General features: G+C 41.6%; 1 protein-coding gene across 1 annotated transcript in view; it reads right to left on the reverse strand.

The window, feature by feature from the left end:
- Nucleotides 1-475: 475 nt before the first annotated feature.
- Nucleotides 476-24,992, reverse strand: part of PANX1 (pannexin 1) — an 85,317-nt gene continuing 60,800 nt past the window's right edge. The window contains exons 3-5 of the mRNA XM_032295758.1: nt 7,297-7,526; nt 5,703-6,361; nt 476-5,182 (exon numbers count right to left, since the gene is read on the reverse strand). Coding sequence (XP_032151649.1) covers nt 5,115-5,182; nt 5,703-6,361; nt 7,297-7,526 — 957 coding nt within the window. The 3' untranslated portion in view covers nt 476-5,114. The remainder of the gene's footprint in view (nt 5,183-5,702; nt 6,362-7,296; nt 7,527-24,992) is intronic.

Here is a 24,992-nt window from a genome sequence, read left to right on the forward strand (position 1 = left end):
ACTGCCACCCTGAGAATAGCTGGTGAGCAAGAGAGTCAAAGCTGGCACTTAGAATTTCCTGTATTTGTGATATGTGAGGAATGGCACTAAAATTTCACATGGCTCTGATTACCCACAATACTAAGCTGCACTAATTGACCATTGTACAAGAGTCCTCCTCTTGAGAGAGGTGTGCAGGCCAACCCATGTTTAGCAGCACATGGTTTCTAATCTTTTTTTCCTAAACCCAGGCAAACAATCCTGTATCAGAAAGCATGTTATTTGTGCTTTAGAAATTCCAGAATCTGTGGGTCCTTAATCAAGGACTTCCTTCCTTTAGTTACTGCCAGCTGGATTTTAGCAAGTAGCATGAAGTCTGCTGAATTTTATGTTTCCAGCAGAGTGGAATGAGTCTCGAGACATTTTGGGATGCATATCCAATTACATCTTCCATGAAATAACTCTCCCGAAAAGGCAGGCAAGAAATATTAAGATATTTTTCATTACTTACACAGTTTTATTTAAGTGGATACAACAGTGAAGAGCTCAAACGTAGTTTGATGTTCACAGACACAGCAGCCTGGATTTTCAACCTTTCATCCCTCTTTAAATGAAAGTCAGCAGGCTCAAAATGCAGAGCTTGGCTAAGTGACTTCTCTGGAAATATAAAATATAATAATGATAACACCAAGGGCTTTCAAGATTCTTGTGTTCTTCTAAGGATCCTTTCCTAACACCATGATTTGTTCTCATCTTTGTGGAAATGAAACCAAGAAGCCCTTAATTTGTAAAGTCATTCTTCATCTGTTGGCAGTCTTCTTATAAAGGATGCAGCAAAAAAGAACACATTTTTCTCTCAAAGTTTTGAAGAAATGTAGTCATTAAAAAGAATTTAAGTTATGCCTAGAGCACTACTTTACAGAATACCATTAAATTGTAATTATATGCCTTTAAAAAGCCAACTTGTTAAAGAGGAGCTGATAGTTTCAGTTTCTGTAGGTAACACTTGTAACACTGCAAAATTCTACAAGGGTTTTCTCTTGTGGTGGGCAGGGAAAAAACTACTCAAGTCACGAGAAACTTTTATAGCTTTCAGGAATCTGAAAAACAATTGCTGATTAAATTTCATGCTTTAGTGACAAAGTATTTTTACAGCTAAAAGAGGAGCCCAGAAACATAATACACTTCCTTTAAAGCAGGCAGAAAAACCAACCACAAATTAGTATCTATTGTATTCCGCATGACACAATATCATCTTTGTCCATAGTTTTAAATGGTTTCACGTTACTTGTGAAAAATAGGGAAAAAATGCCAACGACCTCCCAGAAGGGGCCATTTCATCATATCCATCCCCTCAGATAAAACCTCAATTACTGGTAATTGTACATTTTCATCAACATCCCCTTTTAAGAGGTTTCTTCTGGGGAATTACTGAGACCGGGAGCTTTAAAGCTTCAATTTCCCTAATCATTGAGAGGCAATCTTGAACTTGTATTGAACCTGGAAAGTGGTCAGGACTCACTCCATAATAAGCAGCTAAGGACTGTCACTACTTAAGGTAGAAACCTATTCATTTGCAGAAATACTCCTATGAGTCTCCCCCACTTTCTCCTTTCTAAAATAAAGTCATAGTTTGCCTTCCAAAATCAAATCACAGTTGTCAACAAACTAGGGTTTATTCTAAGAATTTGTCCATTCATTTTAACAAACATTTACAGAATGCCTCATTTGGGCCAGTCTCTGTTTTAAGTACTTGCAATACAGCAGTGCATAAAAATTCTCACCCTCACAAACCTTTGATGGACCCAGGACTGACAATAAGCAAAATGATCCAAACATGAGCACATTTTAAAAAGGTGTCAGTGCCCTGCTGCCCTGACCTGAGCTCACTTGAGCTCACTCTTGGCCAAGCAGTTCCCACAAATGAAACATAAACGTGCAAACCAGACCCACTGTACAGGTGGAAGTTTCCAGCTTTCTCACAGTACAACTGGAAGGTAGGACGCGGCATTTTATAGTGTTCTGTCTTCCTCCCCACATTCCAGTGAGGCAAAACAGGAACGATTACTTGAACCTAGAGGAAGATAACGCCTTGTGGCCAGGGAGAGGGCAGCAGTTTGTGCGCTGCCTGGTCTTTCCTGGCCTGCTGCTGTCCAAGCTTCTGCTGATTGAAATCTGACTCTAGAAAAGGAAGGCCGCAGGTACTCAAAAGGTACAGTTCACCCGGAAGAACGTAAATGTGGCTGAACTAAGCAAACGTATAGCTGAGTTTGCTACAGTGTTAGGGGGAAGTAGCTTTCACAAAGGCAAAGGGAGCCCCATTCTCTGCTGTATAGCTTGCTCTTCAGCCACTGGAGTGCAGCTTCTTCACCTCAGAGGCATGGACTATAATGACCTCCTAAGGTACATTGAAAATGTTGGCTGTAGCTCTGAGGAGAGGGTCTATAGGCATAAAAGTATCTGCAAGAGGGCTGTAACCCTACCAAGTTTAAGAACCTCTATGTTGGAGGTCTCTGCCCATCCCTTTGCAAAGACGTGTTGGAATGCCGCTTTCAGAGTACTAGGTCACTCCCAGCTGTAACACTGTTGTTTCCATCCTGGTTCAGCAGCTTCCTGGTGGCTTACGAGGCAGATGTGAGCCAGAAACAAAATCAGCAACCCTGGAGTGGTCATTTAGGATCTGTTTGTCCCCGTTTACAAAGCAATAGGTGCTTTATAAAAGCATTTCTCCTCAGGAAACTGGCTCCTAAAAAGTCATCCTTCAAGCCAGCAGCTCACAGCAGACGGATGAGTTTCCCTGTCCTAATAATACTTCTGTCCAAGCTGAAATGTATCCCCAGGCTTCCACACCAGCCTTCTGGGGCCCTGACAGTTGTTCACCAGTAGCTGCATATCCTCCACAGGCTTGTTCTCTCATCCCTGTGAGGGAAGGTTCAAAGGGCAACTGGATCCCTTACTATTCAAAACCACTGTAACTATTTTGCGCAAAATTCAACCTAGAGGATTTGCAGCTAAAGAACCTTAAGATGGTCATCTGCCTCTGGGAAAAATGACAACTATATTCTCAAAACTAGCAGTTAAACTGTGGGAGAGAAAAAATAATGCAGCCTCTCCCAAGAACACAGAGCATTTGCTAGGCGCTTTCTGGCATAGCCTTTAATGTGGCTATACTTTCTCCTCTTAGGCACCGGCCCATGTGTCTGCTGCCTGTTACTGGACAGAAGTCCTCAAGGTCGGGACTTGCCTATGCATATCTGTACATCCAACCTGGTACTGTGCCTGGGACATCACAGACCCTACTGGAGCTCAGAGTGGGAATGGGAAAATGTACTGAAAGAGAGGCCAAGGACCCCAATGACACAAACTCTTAATTAAAAGATTTCATATGGTAGGACTCGGAGACTGCCTGGTCTCCTAAAATATCAATTTTTACCATTTCAAAATACAAATTAAGGATAGTCTACAAAAAAGATGAAGCTCTCTGGAAAAAAAAATTATATTCTAGAAAAATATATCTCAAAAATCTTTTTAAATTTTCGAAAGAAACCAGTGTAGAAACTTGTGATGGAATATCTCAGATACGGCAATATAATAATTTGGCAAATTCAATTATTTAGGTTACTGCTAAGTCACAGTATAATTCAGTAATAAATATCATGTAACAAAATAATTTAAAGCACTGGTTGCTACTTTGATATGTATCATTAGCTTTCCATTTCACAAACTATCATGGAAGCACAAATAAAATCTGCTTTTCTGAATATTCTGAAAGGCAGACAGCAGCTTATATAACTTCCGTTCTTCAGAAAACAGTAATTACATTATGTAAACAACTGTCCGTAAGAGCCAAAAGTAAACCTGGAGGTTCCTGAGGATTACTCAACTGATGCAATGTGCTAACATTCTAAGAAAACACTTGGAAGGTCCACAGATGTTCAAGATTTTTTCTGTGTGTGTAAAATGTGAACATAGGATCTATTTACATAGTGGAATTGGGAATAGTTTTCAACATGTTCTGAATCAGCTTTACATGTTTAGGAAATAAGCCTGCATTTGTAGTATCTAACCATTTGTAATCTTTATGCTATAATTCTCTACCAGTGCTAGACTTTTCTTCCCAAATGGTCTCAATTCTGACACTCTATAAACTAAAATGAATTTCTTTAAAGCTGTGCTTAAATATAAACAAACTGCTAAGTTTTTCTGGCTCCAAGCACACCATATGGAGCTTACATGCCCTGATCACATTTAGGCAAAGTGTTCTTCACTTTAAACAATCCTGTGTTCCATTATTAAGTAAAAGCCTGTTTCAGATGCCTTTGATAACAGAAACATCCTGTAGACAAACTCGTTGAAAGTGACTGAATTAATGCCTTCTGTGGTGTCAGATATCCCCACTGGGCTCTTTTGGAAGCATTCTTTCCTGAATTGAAGTCACTGTGAATATCCTTTAGATTTCATCTTGTTAACTCGGTTTTCAGAGAGAGCAGCACTTGGACCTGCTGCCCTTCAAGGCACAGTACGACAAATAGTGGTTGGTTCAGGACTTCCATCAGCCAAGGTTGACAACTAACACTGTAAAGAGAGCTCGAGTCCGCGCCAAGGCAACAGACTTACACCTAACTTAGGACACAGGTCGACCTGTGGGTCATTAGCCAGTGAATGCTTTTCTGGTCTGACAATCCTTAAGGGCACATAAGAAACTCATGTTAAATTATATCCAAACATATTCTTGTTCCATGAAAACAAAACAAATCTCCTGAAGTGCTTGTTTTCCAGTAGCTCTAGGTCGTGTCTCACCACAGGTACAGAGAGGTATTGTTCCAAGGCTCTAACAGGGCTACTGGTCTTGACTAATTGTTTTTGTCTTTCTGCTTTTTATTTGATGAGGACTTACACATAGTTACTTGCTGCAGTTTACTAATCATCTCTGAGGTGCCTCCTATGGGAAGTTCATAAACCATTCTTCCATAGCTTTTTGTTGACCACCATTTCCATTAGGGACTAAGACATGCTCAGTATCTCCACCAAGAACCATGTATTACAAACCTGCTGTGAAACCAACAGGGATGCTTTTGCCAAATTAAATCCCATGTCGCAGAAGTCACAGATTTACAGTTCAAGTAAAATAATCATTAGCAAGAAGAATCCAGAAGTCTCTGTCGGGCATTCTTCTCTCCATTATTTGCTTTAGTGTTCATATCTGTCAAAATTGAAAAGAAATATTTATAACAGAAATATAACAGGAATTATCAATACTAATCAAGATCTCTTCTTCCGAAAATTTCTCTCACAATCTATACCATGTTTTGCTTCTTAGCCTAACTTCAGACCACAGTGAAGTTAGGCTAAGAAAACAAATCCATAAACTTTCAGTCCCCTTTGAAAGAGAAAGTCAGAGAGTAACAGAGAAAGGGGATCAGAGATAGAGGAGGAAAGCCAGTTAGATAAGACAAAAATATGCAAGAAAGACAAGGAAGAGTGCTGAGCAAGAAAGAAACACCAGAAAAAGCACAGAAATTGTCCTTTTTTGGAAATGTGGAGCAGCTCCAATTCTTTTCCTCTCTCTCCTAATAATGAGGGATTCCCCTTGGTATTAAGGTTTTTTTAATGCCCGGAGATGGCTTAAATGATGGGCAGGGTAAAGACTGTCAATATTCCCACAAGGCTGCTGCAAAGGCTCTTGGTGGGCTCCTGCAGCTTCTGCCAAGAGCAAACCCTACCTTTGAGCTCTGCTGTCTGGTTCCCCTGCTCCTCTCTCTCCGTCTCCGCAGACATGGGAGTTTTGCCATCAACAGCATCCATCTTGATCATGCCAAGATTTGTCAGGAGTAGCATTGGGTCAATCCCCTGACCACCGCTCTTAATATTCTCCAGTACTTTAAGACACTTGTATGACTTGAGCTCACTTATATTTTCCTCCAAGAAGAGATTGTAGAGGCTCAAATCGTTGTACCCTTCAGATTTGAAATGCAGAACATCAAAAGTAGGCAGGATTTCGTATACTTTGAGAACATCTGTCTTTTGTCGGAATGGAATAAACAGTGTGTACACAACCACAGGAGCCAGCAGGACATAAACCACAAGGTTAATGAAACTGAGCAACTGGAAGATGCCCACAGCTATGAGTTTGCACTGAAATTGATCAGGCACAGTGCTGTCGTTTCTCAGGATCCCTGACTTGATGCTGCAGACAAACTCATCTGAGAGTGAGGAGAGGCTGAAGTAATATCCCAGGTAGATACATGCTAAGAGTATAATGGTGAGTGTCAGCAGCTGGCAGCTAATATACTTGATGATTAAATCATTTGAATTTTTCTTTGTCTTCAAGTACTGCTCCACAATTGGGTACTTGAAGTGGCTTTCAGGTATCTCCCACAAACTAAAAAATAAACAAAAATAAACACCAAGACCATCAAATATTAAAGGCAGAAACACATTAGACAATGTCACACTAAAGATTTCAAACACCCATACTTCTCTACCTACAACTTTGGTAGAGAATAAAATCAGTTTAAAAGGGGAGGAAGAAAAGGAATAATAAGACTTTTACCCTTAAATATAAGGCCTAGTTAGTTAAATGAGTTAATATTTGGAAATTTTTAGAATGATGCCTGGTACCTGGTAAATGCTAAACACATGTAAACATTGCCTCTTACGAGGAGGGGTGGGGACAGTTCAGGGGGTATGGGTACAAACTATGGGGTCAAAGGGGCATGATTCAGGTCCCAGCACTCCCACTTACAGCTACAGGAGAGTGTTTTTATTCAGAATAAAAGGGGAGGGGAGGTTAACAAGTGCACTTAGTAATGTTGATCTGAGGGCTGAAGGAGATAATGTACTTAATACAGTGTGTGGGATCTATGAAATATTCAAAAATAATCACTCAATATTATTATTATTCCAATTATTCAATAACAAGAACCAAAGAATGTGAAAAGGCAAGGCACGACTCATCTGCCTTGAAATCCTCTGTGCATCTCCATTTAGGAGTTAAATAGATTAAAGCAAGCAAGCTTCATATAGTATCTCAATCTATTACCCCTACAAGAACTGCATTTTAAAAATGAGATGGTAACGTTTTACTCATCAAGGAAAGAAGTCTTGAGGGAAGGACAAACAAATGGGTGGGGGTGAGATTTGGGGACAGTGGACATGCCTGGAGCCTACAGGCTGTGTCACTAGGTGCATGATGTCCCCCTGCCTCCACTCCTGCCCCGCCTCCTAGCAATGAGAACTCTGGGCCCAGACTGGCAGTAGAAGGGCAGAGAGTTTGTCCTACAAAACCTGATGAGCTGCCTGCTGGGGCTAAGTTACCTTTGCCCTAAGTTCTCGGTAACAACTGGAACTGAGCAGGCTCCGTCTCTCAGGTCAAGGTCACGGTCACACACACTCTTTGCAGCCTTAATTGCACGGTTGTAAACTTTGTCAAGTTCTTCCATGATAAACTTTAAGTCTGAGCAAATGTGAGGAGCAGCTGCGAAACGCCAGAACAGTGGGGGCAGGTATAGGAGGATTGCAACGAGCAGCAGAATATAGGGGAAAAACTGAAAAACAAGAGAACAAATCATAGGCTTAACAGATCCCCCATGCAGTAACCTAATGGCGCCAAATGATGCTCTCATTTTTTTTTACATCTTGAGACAAATGCACACTGGAAATTGGGCTCATCGCCTAATAACTACTTCTTATGGCTACTACTTCTTATGGCTTTTTAACCACAGAAGGAAAAGAAAAAAATAAAATTATTCCCATTCCTTTTGTTCTGCGAACAGAATCCCAGTTAAGAAACCCATAACTATCACAAAGTATCACAAAGGCTTCTGCTGGGTTTTAAAGCAACTAAGGCACACAGCTCCATTTTTGCCTTCCTTTGGAATCTGGGAAAATGCCAAAGAAACATATAACTTCCCCCAAAACAAATTAGAAAAGCTTTGACTTCAGTGATTCAGTAATCATCCCAGTAAGACAGCTGAAATAAGCAGTTGAATTCACAGAAGGAACAGACTTTGAAGGCAGTCCAACGCCCTCATTTTATAGTTGGATAAACTGCGGCCCACAGAGGCCATCCACAACAGGCAAGGAAATCAAGAGGAGAGCGTCTGGATCAGGGTACAGACACACACCAAACAGGAGGGGATTGGAATGTCAAAGAGAGTGAGGAGCATGGCAGTAACCAGGACTACCAGGTGGTGAGAGGTGGCTTAGCCTCAACAGAAGACTTGGGAAGACAGTAAACTGCAGTCAGCACAGAGCTGAATTAAAGCTCAGCATTGTGGCCTTGGGCAGTGAGGTCACCAAGTCTCTGACCCTCAGTTTCTCTATGAAATAGTCATGGAATAGAGGTGTCATGAAGGTTAAAGGAGATAACTGAGGGAAGATGCTTAGCAAAGGGCCTGGCATGGAATAGACACTCAAACACTCCAGGTAACCAGAAAACGGTTAGCTACATGGACACACTATGTTCAGTCCTCACAGCGACCCTGGCAGGGACTCTATGGATGGTTCCATTCCGCAAAGGGGAAGAGAAAGCTGGGAGCAGTCGCTGGTCCCAGATCACAAAGCTGGTAAGTGAGAGTCAGACTATCATGCCGACCTCTCTGATTCCAGAGCCATGCTTTTCCCAATCTAACACACTCTCAATTACTTTACTTCTCTGGAAAACGTCTCCTTATCTTTGGATGGATCTATCTGCACCATTTCTCAGAGTTGTAATGGAAGAGGCCATGATGGCCTTAAGTTGACAGGAAACCATGCTCCCAAACGTTTCTGGGAGTGGACGGCAGACCCCACAACATGGTCCTCACTGTAATTTCAGATGTACAGAGCATTCCCATACGCCCCTCACTCAGCTTCCCCCATTGCTGATGACTCCTATGTCCGTGATAACGCTTCTCAAGACTAAAAAACCAAGATTAGCACATTATAATAAACTAAACTTCACACTTTTACTTGGATCTCACAAGTTTTTCCACTACTGTCCTCTTCCTGTTCCGAGATCCAATCCAGGGTACCCAATGCATTGAGTTGCCATGTCTCCCTAGACTCCTTGGTTTTGTGACAGTTCTTCAATCTTGTTTTTCATGCAGAATATTTTTAAATGCACAAAATAATACATATAGGATCACAAAGGAAATAGATTACGTTGATATAAAGTTATCAAAATATTAATATTTTGCATCATCTTTATTCATACTTAAAATAGGATCTAGCAGATGATCTAACTGCTATTGAAACTCTGAAGTAGTGAAGAGTAAACAATATTCTAGGATACCTGTGACTGCTGTGGGTGACAAACTCTTAGGTACTGCTATTATCACTACGGATTGTTGCCCACATCCAATCTTTTTTAATGCTAAATTCTAGTTGGAAGTGAGTAAAAAATGAAGCTGTCATATATTTTCCTATCCTAGTTTGCAGGCCTCCTGTCACTATCACAGACCCGCATAAGGAATATCTGCCGCAGAGGAAGGAGAGAATAAGCACAAATGACCCTGACACTTTGCAAAGCCCTCTTACCGAGACAGCTGCTTTACTTCTGCATGTTGGTACGGGGTGAGGTGTTTCAAAATTAACCCAATTAGCAAAGGGCTGCTACACAATGATACACACACAGCAGGCTGTGCTTAGCTGAATTTTGGCTGAATAATTCATAGCTGGCTGTGGGGAGAAGGCATGTTCATTTAATTCTTGCCCTATCAGAAGGGTGCCCATTAGTTTAAAAACGTAACTGCATGGCACAGTTTCTGCTGCTTCCATGACATGAAAATCAGGCATTCTATCTAGGAACCACAGGGAGAAAATTTTTCTAATTTGGGCTTGTGAAATATTTGTATAAGTCACTTTTGTTTCACAGCTATTTGAATAATGACATTTCCTCCTCAAACTGTTCCCTTAAATTAAAAAGTGACTATTTACAGTTTGTGGCATTTCTTTTTTTAACACGGCCAAGTGGTACAATAATTTGTGCCAATGAATAGTTCAACTTATTGTAATTAGAAAAACGAATTATGTATTGGGTGTAAATTTCCCTAAAATATTCTTGTACCTTGATCACCATTATAGGAACATCATTTAATGCCCCACCTCTTGGTTTTCTCCACACTTAAACCTCTTTTTATTTTTTCCCATCAAAAATAAAAAGGCAACTTTCAGTGATTCTATAAAAATGTAGTAAAACAGGAAATAAGAATCTCTAAAAGCATAAAATTACAGTCTCTAAAATTCTTTTGACCAAATAAGAAATACGGAAAAGCTGCAGTGCTCTGAGAGGGCATCTGCAGATGGAAACAGCTTTGTTCATAAGCTGCGTCAACTCCCCATTAGGCCTGGGATGCTCAGCCTCTCTTGAAGCCACCATGGCACTATTCTGCATGATGTTCGAGTGAGTACTGAGCTCTTCCAAAAATAAGGAAACTTCTCAAATCATTGTGGAACAAAGCAGCTGTCCAACTGCTTAAAATTTTCAGTCTGTCTTCCTTAAAAATGTGTGCTGTTTCTGGAAGGGGTTATAGTTAGAACAACAGGAACCTCCAGATGGAAGAAACCCAGAGGGTGAGCCAGTACAACTTCCCTCCATACTCAAATCCTCTCTACCTCACGGAAGGCAAAGGACCATCCAATTCGCACTTGACAACTCCTCCCCTGAAATGCATGTGATCTTACGGGGTTAAGTGCAGATGGTAAATTTACTCAAAAACATCTCCTGGGCACCTGCTATGTGCCACGCAGTGCACTGGATGCATGACCCCCACAGACCAGGCACAGAGTCTGCTCCAAATCACACAGGACATGTGGGAACACAAGCTAGCAATTAAATCATCAAACCATGTAGGTACTAAGTACTGAGGGAACAGAAAAGCCCCTGGGGAGTTGGTCAGGGACGCTGGTACTAAGTACTGAGGGAACAGAAAAGCCCCTGGGGAGTTGGTCAGGGACTCTTCATCAAACAGGTAACCTGAACTATGTCTTAAAGTACAGTGACAAAATTAAATAAAACAAAGCCTTATGTTATGGCTCAGCAATAATGTCACCTTTGTGGCCCTTTGGAATCCTCTCCACCTTGTCTGTCTGGTGAATTCTCACTCATCCAGAGCACCAAGGTAAATGAGCAAGCCCTGCAAGTGAGGAAGTAGACAGAGCTGAGACTGGAATGGCGTGCTGGGTTGAATAGTCCCCACCCCTAATTCATGATTACCTGGAACCTCTGAGGGTAATACAGTTTGGAAATAGGTCTTTGCAGATATAATTAGTTAAATTAAGGTAAGGTCATGATAAATTAGGGTGGGCCCTAATCCAATGACTTGTGTCCTTATCAGAAGGCCAAGTGAAGACACAGTGACAGACAGGAAGCAGCCCTGTGATGACAGAGGCAGAGACTGAAGTGATGCATCTACTATCCTCTTTCTTCTGGAACACAGAGAACCGCCAGCAGCTGCCAATTCTGGCAACTCCTTGAGTGTGGACTTCTGGCCTCCAGAATTAAGAGAAAATAAATTTCTGTTGTGGTGATTTATTATAGCAGATCTAGGAAACTCACACAAAGAGTAGGCAGGGACCTAATTAAGAAGGCCCCAAATTCCCACACCATACACAATGGGATACCACTGGTAGAGGGAATGCCCAAATGTAATCCAGAAAATCACTATAGACATAAAGAGGAAACACATGGGAAGGAATGAGACCAGGCAGGAGGTCGCTGCAGCAGAGACGCAGGAAGGGAAGACAGATCTGAAGCAACACATGGGGAAGACAAAGTGTACTTCAGTGTCCCACAGAAGAGGGGGATGGAAAAGGAGGAGAACTGAGGATCGTACCAGTTTGTGGCTCATGCAAGGTCATGAGCGGTGGAACCATCAGGTGAAATAAATGAAGAGGCCCACATTCAGGAAAGTTGGGACTGAGGTGGGAGGCAAACCTGAGATGAGAAAATTTCAACATGAGATACATACAGTCAAAACACCCTGGTGTGTAGTAGATAACTGAAAATATAGGAAAAGAATCTAGTTGTATGATTCAGGATTTGGCAGCACATATGTGGTCAAAGCCAACTGTATGATTAAGACCATCCAAGGAGAATGGGCAGAAGAAGACCAGACGACCATGGACAGGCCTGAGACCCTCAAACATTTAAGGGTTGGACAAAAAGAGAATCTTGGAAGAAATGGAGGAAAATGGTCAGAAAGTAGGAAGTAGGTAAACCAAGAACATCCTGCACTGGGGAAGTGGAGTGACAAGATGCATGAAGGATGTCTGTTCTGGCTATATGCTGTTCAAATAATACCACACTTATAGACAATCCTAGACAGGGGGAGTCAAAAGTGAAGGGCTACCCTAAAAAGCTAAGAAAAAAAGCCAGAGAAGCTTATAGAAGGAAGAAAATAAAGGTGGCAGGGCTTCTATTCTGCACTCAAGGTGCAGTGGTTTACGCTGGGTGACATTCTGGAGTGCAGTTGGGGGGAGTCCATCATGGGGAGAGCCCTGGAGAAGACAGTGAACAAAGTATCTGTTCACAGGAGGAAGAGATGCCTACCAAGATAATTAGAACCAAGTGACAAGGAAGACCCTTCCCATGAATCTGTATGACATTCAGTGAATTATCCTGTGAGCTCCCTTTTCAATGTAGTTTGTGATCATCTGCGAGAGTTTGGGTATTCCAGATTAAGGGTCCATATAGTTTTCTTGTAAAGGGCCGGAGAGTAAATATTACAGGCTTTGGGAGCCACTTGGTCTCTATTGTAGCTGCTCAACTCTGCCATTATAGTGCAAAAGCAGCCACAGATAAAGTGTGAACACATGGGGCACAACTGTGTTCCAATAAAACTTTATTTACAAAAACAGGTATGGACTGATTTGGCTCAAGCATGTATGCCATAGGTTGCCAACCCTGGCTCTGGATTCTTGCTTCTCAAAGAGTGGTGTGGTCCATAGACCACAAACCTCAGTTATCACCTGGGAGTCTGCTATAAATGCAGAATTGCAGGTCCCCATCAGACCTGCTGAATCAGAGCCTAAAGTTCAACAAAATCCCCAGGTGATCAGCATGCAGAGAGAATCTGAGAAATGGTTTAGGTGATTGGTGCCCACAATGCACAGCAAGACAGGCTCACATCAGAATCTCCTGGGAAGCCGATAAAAACCACATTCCCGATCTTAACCACAGAGGCTCCAACCTAATGGCCTGGATGACCTCGTGATGCTGCATTTTCACAAGGCCACTCTGGCAAAGCTAAGGTTTGGAAGCCTCTGGTCTGGAAGCCTTGGAGGATTCCTCCAACCAGGTTTCTATGAGTCTACCTAAGAGAAATAAAGATTTGCCCACTCTTAATTTTTTCTTTTTCTTACTGTTTTTTCCAGTCAAAAACTGACTTTGCTGTTTCAGAGAGAAATCTTACTAACAGTTGCCTCCTACGTTCTAAACTTGAACAAACAGAACACTCAAAAAAAAAAAAAAAAAAAGCCAGTTCTCAAGAAGTCTTAGAGCGCCCCCTGCCGGCCCCCCGCATCTCCAGCAAAAGCCTCACAGTCTTAGGGGCCCATCAGTAGTGCATGGAGTGAGAGAGGGAAGAGAAATGAAAGTGGGTGGGGGAGAAATGACATCATTGATCATACCAGTGCTAATGTAAACATTACACTGAATAACAACTTTGGGGGAATTGAGTTCTCCTAACTCCAGCATCAGAATTAAACTGAGAAGTGCTGAATAAACCCTATGCCTCTAATCCCCCATCCTTTGTCAGGATGCTCCTGGAGAACCAAGTCTGGTTCTGAACAGGACACACAAGCTACACTCACTGTCCTCTTCCCTTCCACACATACTCTTCCAGCACCCACTATGGACCATGCATTGTCTCAGGAGTACATGGATAAACAAGATAAGGGCATGGTCTCTGCCTGCTTAAAATTACAGTCTTAGAGATTAAGAATTAATTAAGCAGAATTATGGCAAGATATTCTCATGTCAAGCTTCCATTTTATTTGAAAGTGGTTGGGGAAGGCCTTGGAAGGCATGAGGTAGAAATAGGGAGTGGGATGCCTGAAGTTAGTTTCAAGTGACAGCAAGTTGAGAATGAGGTGGCCACAGGAACTCATGACAGAAGTGGAAAGGAGGTAAAAGTTCTTGCAGATGAGACAGAGACTGAAGCCAGATGTGCCATCCAGGAGGACACAGAAATCACTTTGGGGTGGTGAAGGAGGATGACCCATGACTCAAGTCCTGAATGAATGAGAGGTGACTGCGAGAATGACAACGAGGAGGGCGTGGGAAAGACACAGCCAGTATACAGAACAGCTAAGGAACTGAGTTTTCCATGAAGAAACAGTGCAAGGTAAGGAATACAGAGAAGGGAAGAAACTGCAAGTCCGTGAGCACGCTGAACTAAGGACCTTCCGATTCAAAAGCAGGCTCCCTTGCTGGACAGCTCTTCTGCCAGAAAGACTCTCCTTGTGTTGAGCTGCAGCTCATCAGCTGATGACCTTCACCCACAGGCTACAGTCTAGAGTTCTGAAGCCACAGAAGTTAGAACTGGACCTTTTCACATGGGAAACATGTCTGAAATTTGAAGGAGTCTGTGAGCTTACCTGTCATCTGGCTGTGGGACCTTGGAAAAGGCACTGACCACTCTGGCCCTCAGAGCCTGAATAAGAGGACCCTCCCAGCTTAACAGTTCCAAGTCTGCTCAGTGTGGAGAAGCCACAAGAAAACCTTTCTATCCTTGAAAGAGAACCCAGTAATTCCACTTTGGGGTACGTATTCAAAAGAAACAAAGCAAGGACTCGAACAGATGTTCACAGCAGCAATATTCACAACAGCCAAGAAGTACAAGCAACCCAAGTATCTGCTGACGAATGGATAAACAAAAAAGTCTCACACAAACTTACAATGGGATGTTATTCAGCCTGAAAAAGGAAAGAGATTTTGATGTATGCTACAACAAGAAAGAACTTAGAAAACATTTTATTTTTTAAATTTTCTAATAAGACTAGATTTATTCATACCCTAGTAAAAGTTTTGATTGTAAGTATCCAACAGTATAAAAAATACAAAACAGATCTGTAGATTTCTAATATATTAATACAAAGTATATGACTACATACAGTACATCCTACAGGCAAAGAGAGGTGAAAGGAGAAAAAAAGACTGTGGTTGAGCTCCAGTAATAAGTAAATAAATATAGAAATAGAGATGATCCATATTATAGTATATTCTACCACCAATACTGCAGCCAAAACATTTCCTTAAGTGAGATAAGCCAGACAAAAAAGGACAAATATTACATGGTTTCACTTACATGCGGTATCTAGAATAGGCAAATACATAGAGACAGAAAACAGAATAAAGGTTGTCAGGGGCTGCAGGGGTTGGGGAAAAGGAATGTTACTGCTTAATAGGTGTAGGTCTCAGTTTGGAAGATGAACAAATTCCGGAGACAGATAATGGTGATGATTTCACAACAGTGTAACTGTACTTAAATGTCTCCGATCCAAGATAGCCGAATAGGAACAGCTCTGGAGTGCAGTTCCCAGTGAGAACAATGCAGAGGGAGTGAACACCGCATTTCCAAATGAGTTATTTACTGCCCAGAGACCAGGCGATTCTTGGGCTGAAAAGCGCCATGAGTTTCCAGCATGAAGGTTTCAGCGAGTGTAGCAGGTCTCCGCACAAAAATTCACACAAGTCTGGGCAGCCATTTCAACTGGCACCTTGAATGCCTGGGACCCCTACAAAGATCAGCAATCTGAAACGCTCTGGATTGAGAGTTTCATGGCAAGTGCAGCTAGACCTAGACAGTCCAGCTCTGTTGGGGAAGGGCATCCGCCATTACTGAGGCAGTCTGCCATTGGCGAGGCAGTCCACCATTGCTGAGGCAGTCTGCCATTACAGAGGCAGACCCCCATTACTGAGGCAGTTCTAACTATACCTCTATAAACAAAACCTCAAGGAATTTCACATAGCAGCTGGGCAGAGCCCATGGCAGCTCAGCAACGCCTCTGCTGGCAGACTGTGACTAGGCTACCTCCTCGCTGCGCAGGGCATCTCTGAAAAAAGGCAGCAGCACGTCAGGAACTTATAAATAAAGCCCCACATTTCCAGGACAGAGCACCTGGGAAAAAAGGCAGTTATAAGTTCTGCTGCAGCAGACTTAAACATACCTGCCCAGTAGCTATAAACAGAACAACGGAGCTCACAGCTCAGCAGTTGAGCTCCTCCAAGGGACAGACTGTCTCCTCAATCAGCTCCCTGACCCCTGTATATCAAATGAGACACCTTATAAAGGAGAGCTCAGGCTGACATCTGGCCGGTATCCTTCTGGGACGAAGATAACAGAAAAAGAAACTGGCAGCAACCCTTACTGTTCTGCAGCCACTGCAGGTGATCCCCAGGCAAGCAGGGTCTGATGTAAACCTCCAGCAGTCCTACAGCAGAGGGGCCTGACTGTTAGAAGGAAAACTAAAAAACAGAAAGAAATAAAAAAGACGTCCACTCAGAAACACCATCTGAAAGTCACCAACTACAAAGACCACAGGTACATAAATCCACAAAGATGGGAAAAAACTAGTGCAAAAAGGATGAAAACACACAAAATCAGAATGCCTCTCCCCTTCCAAGGGATCTCAACTAATCACCAGTAAAGGAACAAAGCTGGATGGAGAATGAATCTGATAAATTCACAGAAACAGGCTTGAGGAGGTGGGTAATAACAAACTTCTCTGAGCTAAAAGAACATGTTCTAACCCAATGCAAATAAACTAAGAACCTTGAAGAAAGGTTAGATGAAATTCTAAAGAGAATAAACAGCTTAGAGAAGAATATAAATGACTTGATGGAGCTGAAAATCATAACACGAGAACTTTGCGAAGCATACACAAGTTTCAAAGCCAAATTGACCAAGCAGAAGAAAGGATATCAGAGATTTAAGATCAACTCAATGAAATAAAACAGGAGGGCAAGATTAGAGAGAAAAAAGTGAAAAGAAATGAACAAAGCTTCTAAGAAATATGGGATTATCTGAAAAGACCTAATCTATGTTTGCTAGGTGTACCTGAATGTGACGGAGAGAATGAATCCAAGCTGGAAAACACTCTCTGGGATGCTATCCAGGAGAACTTCCCCAACCAAACAAGGCAGGCCAATATTCGAGTCCAAGAAATACAGAGAACACCACAAAGATTTTCCTTAAGAAGTGCAACCCCAAGGCACATAATCATCAGATTCACCAGGGTTGAAATGAAGGAAAAAATGCTAAGGGCAGCCAGAGAGAAACGTCGGGTTATCCACAAAGGGAAGCCCATCAGACTCCCAGCGGAGCTCTTGGCAGAAATCCTACAAGCCAGAAGAGAGTGGGGGCCGATATTCAACATTCTTAAAGAAAAGCACTTTCAACCTAGAATTTCATATCCAGCCAAAATAAGCTTCATAAGCGAAGGAGAAATAAAATCCTTTACAAACAAGCAATTGCTGAGAGATTTCGTCACCACCAGGACTGCCTTACAAGGGCGCCTGAAAGAAGCACTAAATATAGAAAGGAAAAAACAGTACCAGCCACTCCAAAAACGTACCAAATGCTAAAGACCATCGACACAATGAAGAAACTGCATCAACCAATGGGCAAAACACCTAGCTAGCTTCAAAATGACAGGATCAATTTCACACATTAACAATATTAACCTTAAAGGTAAATGGACTAAATGCCCCAATCAAAAGACACAGACTGGCAAATTGGAATAAAAGTCAAAAGCCATGGGTGTGCTGTATCCAGGAAATCCATCTCACATGCAAGGGCACACACAGGATCAAAATAAAGGGATGAAGAAAGATTTACCAAGCAAATAGACAGGAGAAAAAAAACACAAAAAAACCTGAAGTTGCAATCCTACTCTCTGAGAAAAGAGACTTTAAACCAATAAAGATTAAAGGAGACAAAGAAGGCATTACATAATGGTAAAAGGATCAATGCAACAAGAAGAGCTAATGATCCTAAATACGTACGTACCTAAAACAGGAGCACCCAGATACATAAAGCAAGTTCTTAACGACCTACAAAGAGACTTAGACTCCCACACAATAATACTGGGAGACTTCACTGTCAATATTAGATCAATGAGACAGAAAATTAACAAGGATATCCAGCACTTGAACTGAGATCTGGAACAAGCAAAGCTAAGAGACATATACAGAACTCTCCACCCCAAATCCACAGAATATACATTCTTCTTAGCACCACATCACACCTACTCTAAAATTGACCACTAATTGGAAGTAAATCACTCCTCAGCAAATGCAAAAGAACAGAAATCATAACAAACAGTCTCTCAGACCACAGTGCAATCAAATTAGAACTCAGGATTAAGAAACTAACTCAGAACCACACAAGTTCATGGAAACTGAAAAACTGGCTCTTGAATGTTGACTGGATAAACAATGAAATGAAGGCAGAAATAAAGATGTTCTTTGAAACCAACAAGAACAAAGACACACATACCAGAATCTCGGGGACACATGTAAAGCAGTGTCTAGAGGAAAATATATAGCAATAAATGCCCACATGAGAAGCATGGGAATGTCTAAAATTGACATGTATCATCAAAATTGGAAGAGCTAGAAGAGTGAGATTAAAAAAAAAAAAAAAACCTCAAAAGCTAGTACAAGAAATAACTAAGATGAAAGCAGAACTGAAGGAGAGAGACACACAAAAAAAACACCGTTCAAAAAATCATTAATCCAGGAGCTGGTTTTTGAAAAGATCAACAAAATAGAATGCTAGCCAGATTAATAAAAAAGAAAAGAGAGAAGAATCAAATAGATGAACTAAAAAACAATAAAGGGGATATCACCACCATTTCCACAGAAATACAAACTACCATCAGAGTTTTACTACAAACAACTCTATGCACACAAACCAGTAAACCTGGAAGAACTGGATAAATTCCTGGACACTTGCACCCTCCCAAGACTAAACCAGGAAGAAGTCGGTCCTTGAATACATCAATAACAAGGGGTGAAGTTGAGGCAGCAATTAATAGCCTACCAACCAAAAAAAACCCAGGTCCAGATGGGTTCACAGCCGAATTCTACCAGACATACAAAGAGGAGCTGGTACCACTCCTTCTGAAACTATTCCAAACACTCCAAAAAGAGGGATTCCTTCCCAAATCATTTTATGAGACCAACATCATCCCAAGACCAAAACCCGGCAGAGACTCAACAAGAAAAGAAAACTTGAGGCCAATATCCATGATGAACATAGACGCAAAAATCTTCAATAAAATAGTGGCAAGCTGATTGCAACGGCACATCAAAAAGCTTATCCATCATGATCAAGTAGGCTTCATTCTGAGGATGCAAGGCTGGTTCAACATACACAAGTCTATAAATGCAATCCACCACATAAACAGAACCAAAAACAAAAACCACATGATTATCTTAATAGATGCAGAGAAGGCCTTCAACAAAATTCAACAGCCCTTTATGCTAAAATCTCTCAATAAACAACAAAATTCAACAGCCCTTTATGCTAAAAACTCTCAATAAACTAAGTATCAATGGAACATATCTCAAAATAATAAAAGCTATTTACGACAAACTCATAGCCAATATCATACTGAATGGGTAAAAACTGGGACCATTCCCTTTGAAATCTGGCACAAGACAAGGATGCCCTCTCTCACCACTCCTACTCAATATAGTATTGGAAGTTCTAGCCAGAGCAATGAGGCAGGAAAAACAAAGAATATTCAATTAGGAAAGGAGTAAGTCAAATTATCTCTATTTGCAAACAACATGATTGTATATCCAGAAGACCCCATCGTCTCAGCCCAAAATCTCCTGAAACTGATAAGAAAGTTCAGCAAAGTCTCAGGATACAAAATCAATGTGCAAAAAATCACATGCATTCCTATACACCAATAACAGACTTAAAGAGAGCCAAATCAAGAACTAACTGCCATTCACAATTGATACAAAGAGAGTAAAATACCTAGGAATACAACAAAGGATGTAAAGGACCTTTTCAAGGAGAACTACAAACCACTGCTCAAGGAAAGAAGAGAGGACACAAACAGATGGAAAAACATTCCATACTCATGGTGAGGAAGAATCAATATTGTGAAAATGGCCATACTGCCCAAAGTAATATATAGATTCAACACTGTCCCCATCAAGCTACCTATGACCTTCTTCACAGAACTGGAAAAAACCATCTTAAACTTCATATGGAACCAAAAGAGAGCTTGCATAGCTAAGGCAATTCTAAGCAAAAAGAACAAAGTTGGAGGCATCATGCTACCTGACTTCAAACAAAAAGGCTACAGTAATCAAAATGGCATGGTACTGGTACCAAATCAGAGATACAGACCAACAGAACACAAAAGAGGCCTCAGAGGCAACACCACACATCTACAACCATCTGCCCTTTGACAAACCTGACAAAAACAAGCAATGGGAAAAGGATTCTCTGTTTAATAAATGGTGTTGGGAAAACTGGCTAGCCATGTGCAGAAAGCAGAAACTGGACCCCTTCCTGACAGCTTACACTAAAATTAACTCCAGATGGATTAAAGACTTAAACATAAGACCTAACACCATAAAAACCCTAGAAGAACACCTAGGCAAAACCATTCAGGACATAGGCATAGGAAAGGACTTCATGACTAAAACACCAAAAGCATTGGCAACAAAAGCCAAAATAGACAAATGGGACCTAATTAAACTCCAGAGCTTTTGCACCACAAAAGAAACAATTATTAGAGTGAACCGGCAACCAACAGAATGGGAAAAAATTTTTGCAATCTACCCATCTGACAAAGGGCTAATATCCAGAATCTACAAAGAACTAAAACAGATTTACAAGAAAAAAACAAACCCATTCACAAGTGGGCAAAGGATATGAACAGACACTTTTCAAAAGAAGACATATATGAGGCCAACAAACATATGTAAAAATGCTCATCATCACTGGTCATTAGAGAAATGCAAATCAAAACCACATTGAGATACCATCTCACTCCAGTTAGAATGGTGATCATTAAAAAATCTGAAGACAACAGATGCTGGAGAGGATGTGGAGAAAAAGGAACACTTTTACACTGTTGCTGGGAGTGTAAATTTGTTCAACCATTGTGGAAGACAGTGTGACAATACCTCAAGGACCTAGAAATAGAAACTCCATTTGACCCAGCAATCCCATTGCTGGGTACATATCCAAAGGATTATAAATCATTCTATTATAAAGACATATGCACATGTATGTTCACTGTAGCACTGTTTACAGTAGCAAAAACGTGGAACCAACCCAAATGCCCATAGATGATAGATTAGATGGGGATAATGTGGCACATTTACACCACGGAATACTATGCAGCCATAAAAACGATGAGTTCGTGTCCTTTGTAGGGACATTAATGAACTTGGAAACTATCATTCTCAGCAAACTGACACAAGAACAGAAAATCAAACACCACATGTTCTCACTCATAAGTGGATGTTGAACAATGAGAACACATGGACACAGGGAGGGGAACATCACACACTGGGGCCTGTTGTGGGGGAATAGGGGAAGGACAGCAAGGGGTAGGGAGGTTGGGGAGGGATAACGGGGAGAAATGCCAGATATAGCTGACAGGCGGATGGAGGCAACAAACCACATTGCCATGTATGTAGCTATGCAACAATCCTGCATGCTTTGCACATGTACCCCAGAATCTAAACTGCAATAAAATATATATGTATAGGTACAATACATACATATACATATATATGTAAATATAAATATATATGTAAATATATATATGTAAATATAAATATACATATATATGTAAATATACATATATATGAAGTTCTTGCCTATGCCTATGTCCATATATATATGTATAATGTACTTAATGACACTGGGCTATATACCTAAAAACAGAAAAGTAAATTTTATGTTATGTATATTTTACCAAAAAAGAAAAACTTGAAAAAGAGATCAGTGTAGAAATAAAGCGGCTGTGATTACAGGATCTGGCCTAAGAAATCCACGTGCTAATATTCCTGTCTGGCATAGGTTTTATTTCTCCAATTAGGCTGAATCTCCATTTCTCTCTAACTCCTGGCATTAGGTTCCTAGGGCTGCCACAACAAAATCCCACAAATTGGATAGTTTAAAACAAAAGACATTTTTTCTTTCATGGTTTTAGACATGAAGAGTTGAAAATCAAGGTGCTAGCAGGGCCATGCTCCCTCCCAAGTCTCCACGGCAGGATCCTCCCGGCCTCTTCCAGCTTCCAGTCGCCCCAGCATTCGTTGGCTTGACAGCATAACTCCAATCTAGGCCTCTGTGGGCATGCAGCTGTTTTCCCGAGTTTCTTCATGTTGTCTTCCCTCTGAGCATGTCTGTGTCCAAATTCCCCTCTCCTTATGAGGATAGCAGTCATACTGGATTAAGGGCCCACCCTGCTGCAACAGGACCCCATCTTAGCTAATTACATCTGCAACAGTTCTATTTCCAAATAAGGTCACAGTTTAGGGCACACTGGGTTAAGACTTCAAAATATCTTTCGAGGGAAACAATTCAACCCATGATACCACCCAAATGTAGAGTTAACCTAAGTCTCAGTTCTAACCTTACCCTCTTGGCAGCATTTGACACAGGGTATTACATCAACACCATCTTTCTTTATAAAATACCCTGCCCTTCATACAGCACAGTGTTTACACTTTCCTCATCACCCCACCTCTCTGTGACTCCTCTGTTGACTGGTCCTACCCCACGCCCTCTCCATGTTGCAGCAGCCCTCAGACCTTGCCCCTGTCTGTCTATAATCACCCCCCAAGAAACCCTATCCACTCCTGTAGCTTTAAACACTATTTTCTGACAGTCTGCCATATCTATAGCTCTACTGTAGCACGCAATCTCCAAATACCATATCTCACTGCCTATGTGATGCTTCCTCTGGACCACGGAGCATCTCTGATTCAACATGTTCAAGCAGAACTCCTTGGTTTTCCTCCAAAATGTGCTTCTTCACCAGGCTTCTTCAAATGTCATGAAGGTGTCAGTCCATCCAGTGCCTGAAACCGTGATCATGTCCTTAATCCTGATCTTTCTCTCATCCTCCCATGTCCGATCACCACATCTTGTTAGTTCCACACTTTAGAAAAGATGCCCTGAGCCTGTCCACTTCCCACCCTCACCACTGTCACCCTAGACCTCAACTGGTGTCACTCTAGACCAAGGATCAGCAAACTGCTGCCCCTGAGCCAAATCTGGCCACAAACAATCATGTCTACTCTACAGAACTCAGTACCTGCAACAGTGACCATGTGAACTTCAAAAAAGTTTATGATCTAGTCCTCTGCAAAAAAGTTTGCTAACCCCTGGTCTAGACCTTGGTGGCACTTTTGACTATCCTTTTGCGTGATCTTCTAATCAGCAATGAGACATAGAGTATGGTTTTTTGTTTGGTCTTTGCCTTCTCAGACACAACTTTTTCTTTTCGTTTCTGTTCTCTAATTAGAACCCTCCGTTGATGCTTCCCAAGTGTCTCTCCCTGCCTCTATTACCTCCTGCACACTGTCACTGAGGCTTAACCCTTGGAACCACCAAGTTCACCCTGCTCAGGTACCTGCAATGGCTTGCGCTGTCCCCAGTAATTAGCCTATTCATCTGGTTAGTTTTCAAAGTCTCCTATAACCTAGCCTACCCTGCATAGTCAATCAAGGCCCTAGTGCTCCCCAACAGGCTGCACCTTTCCCAGAAAGTTCTTCTAACCCTCCCAGGCAGTGCTGTTTTTATGTGCTTGTTGGGCCTGCACCTTCCTTCCAGTTGCCACCCAGCTTGTTCCTCTCGTTTGGTTACCAAGAAGAGTTTATAAAAGGAAAAAAAAAAACAAACTGTGACGAAATTGTCAAATCATCTTTACTTCCTTACTTCCCATTCACTCCTCACCACAGCCATCTGTCTCCCACTTCTCCACTAAAATCATTCCTGCTGGATCCCCAATGTTTTAACTAAATCCAGTAAGTTGTATTTCTCTCAGACTCCACTGGCTTCTCTGCAGCAGCATTTTTAACAAAGTTCACTACCATCTGAAACACTCTCCTTTTACTATTTAGCTTTCTCATTTTACCCTCTCACTGTCTTCTTCCATGTTTATTTTTCCACTAAACAATGAGCTCCTTGATGAAGCAAGCATGTCATCTGTGGCGCTCTGCCACTGGGCATACATTCTAGCATATGGTAGGCCCTCAGTCAATGTTAGCTGAAATCAACTGTTACTAATTGTTTTCAGCTCAAGAATTTTTATTTGATTCTTGCGGTGCAGTTTTCAGTCAGTTCTCTGTAAAAATCTCCATGCAGTCATCTGCCTCTGAGCCAAATCTTTGAATATATTAATAATGATTAGTTAAAATTCATGGCTGATCAATCTACTATCTGTACCTCCTACAAGTCTGTTTCTGATTTTTTTCTTGGTTTTCTCGTATACCTAGTTATTTCCTAGCGAGTGCTGCATATCATATGTGAAAAACCTGAGCAAGAACTTGAGAGCACATAAGAGGGAGAAGAGCAAGGTGGCTGAATAGAACCCTCCAATGATTGACCCTCCGCCCCCCACAAAAAAAGAACACCAAATCGAGTAAGTATCCATGCAGGAAAGCACCTTCCTAAGAACCGAAAAATCAGATGAACAAGCACTATACCTGGTTTTAACATAATAACGTAGCATTGAACAGAGTAGGAGGAATAGTCTTGCATTGCCTACACCACCCTTCCCCTAAACTCAGGCAGTGCAGTCTGAAGAAAGAATTCGTGTGCTTGAAGGAGAGAGGGCAAAGTGAGTATGGGACTTTGCATTGGAGCTCAGTGCTACCTTGTCATAGTCACACAACACCAGGAAGACTTCTGCCAGGGCCCACAAAGGAAGCATTTAGACCAGCCCTGGACCAGAGGGCAATCCTCTGCCCCAGTGGGAGAAAACTAACTTCTGCTGGCTTCACCACCAGCTGACTAAAGTGACCTAGGGCCCCAAATAAA

The sequence above is a fragment of the Sapajus apella genome, unplaced genomic scaffold (assembly GCF_009761245.1).
Source record: "Sapajus apella isolate SASKATOON/1434 unplaced genomic scaffold, GSC_monkey_1.0 scaffold34, whole genome shotgun sequence".
In the NCBI taxonomy this organism is placed as follows: domain Eukaryota; kingdom Metazoa; phylum Chordata; class Mammalia; order Primates; family Cebidae; genus Sapajus; species Sapajus apella.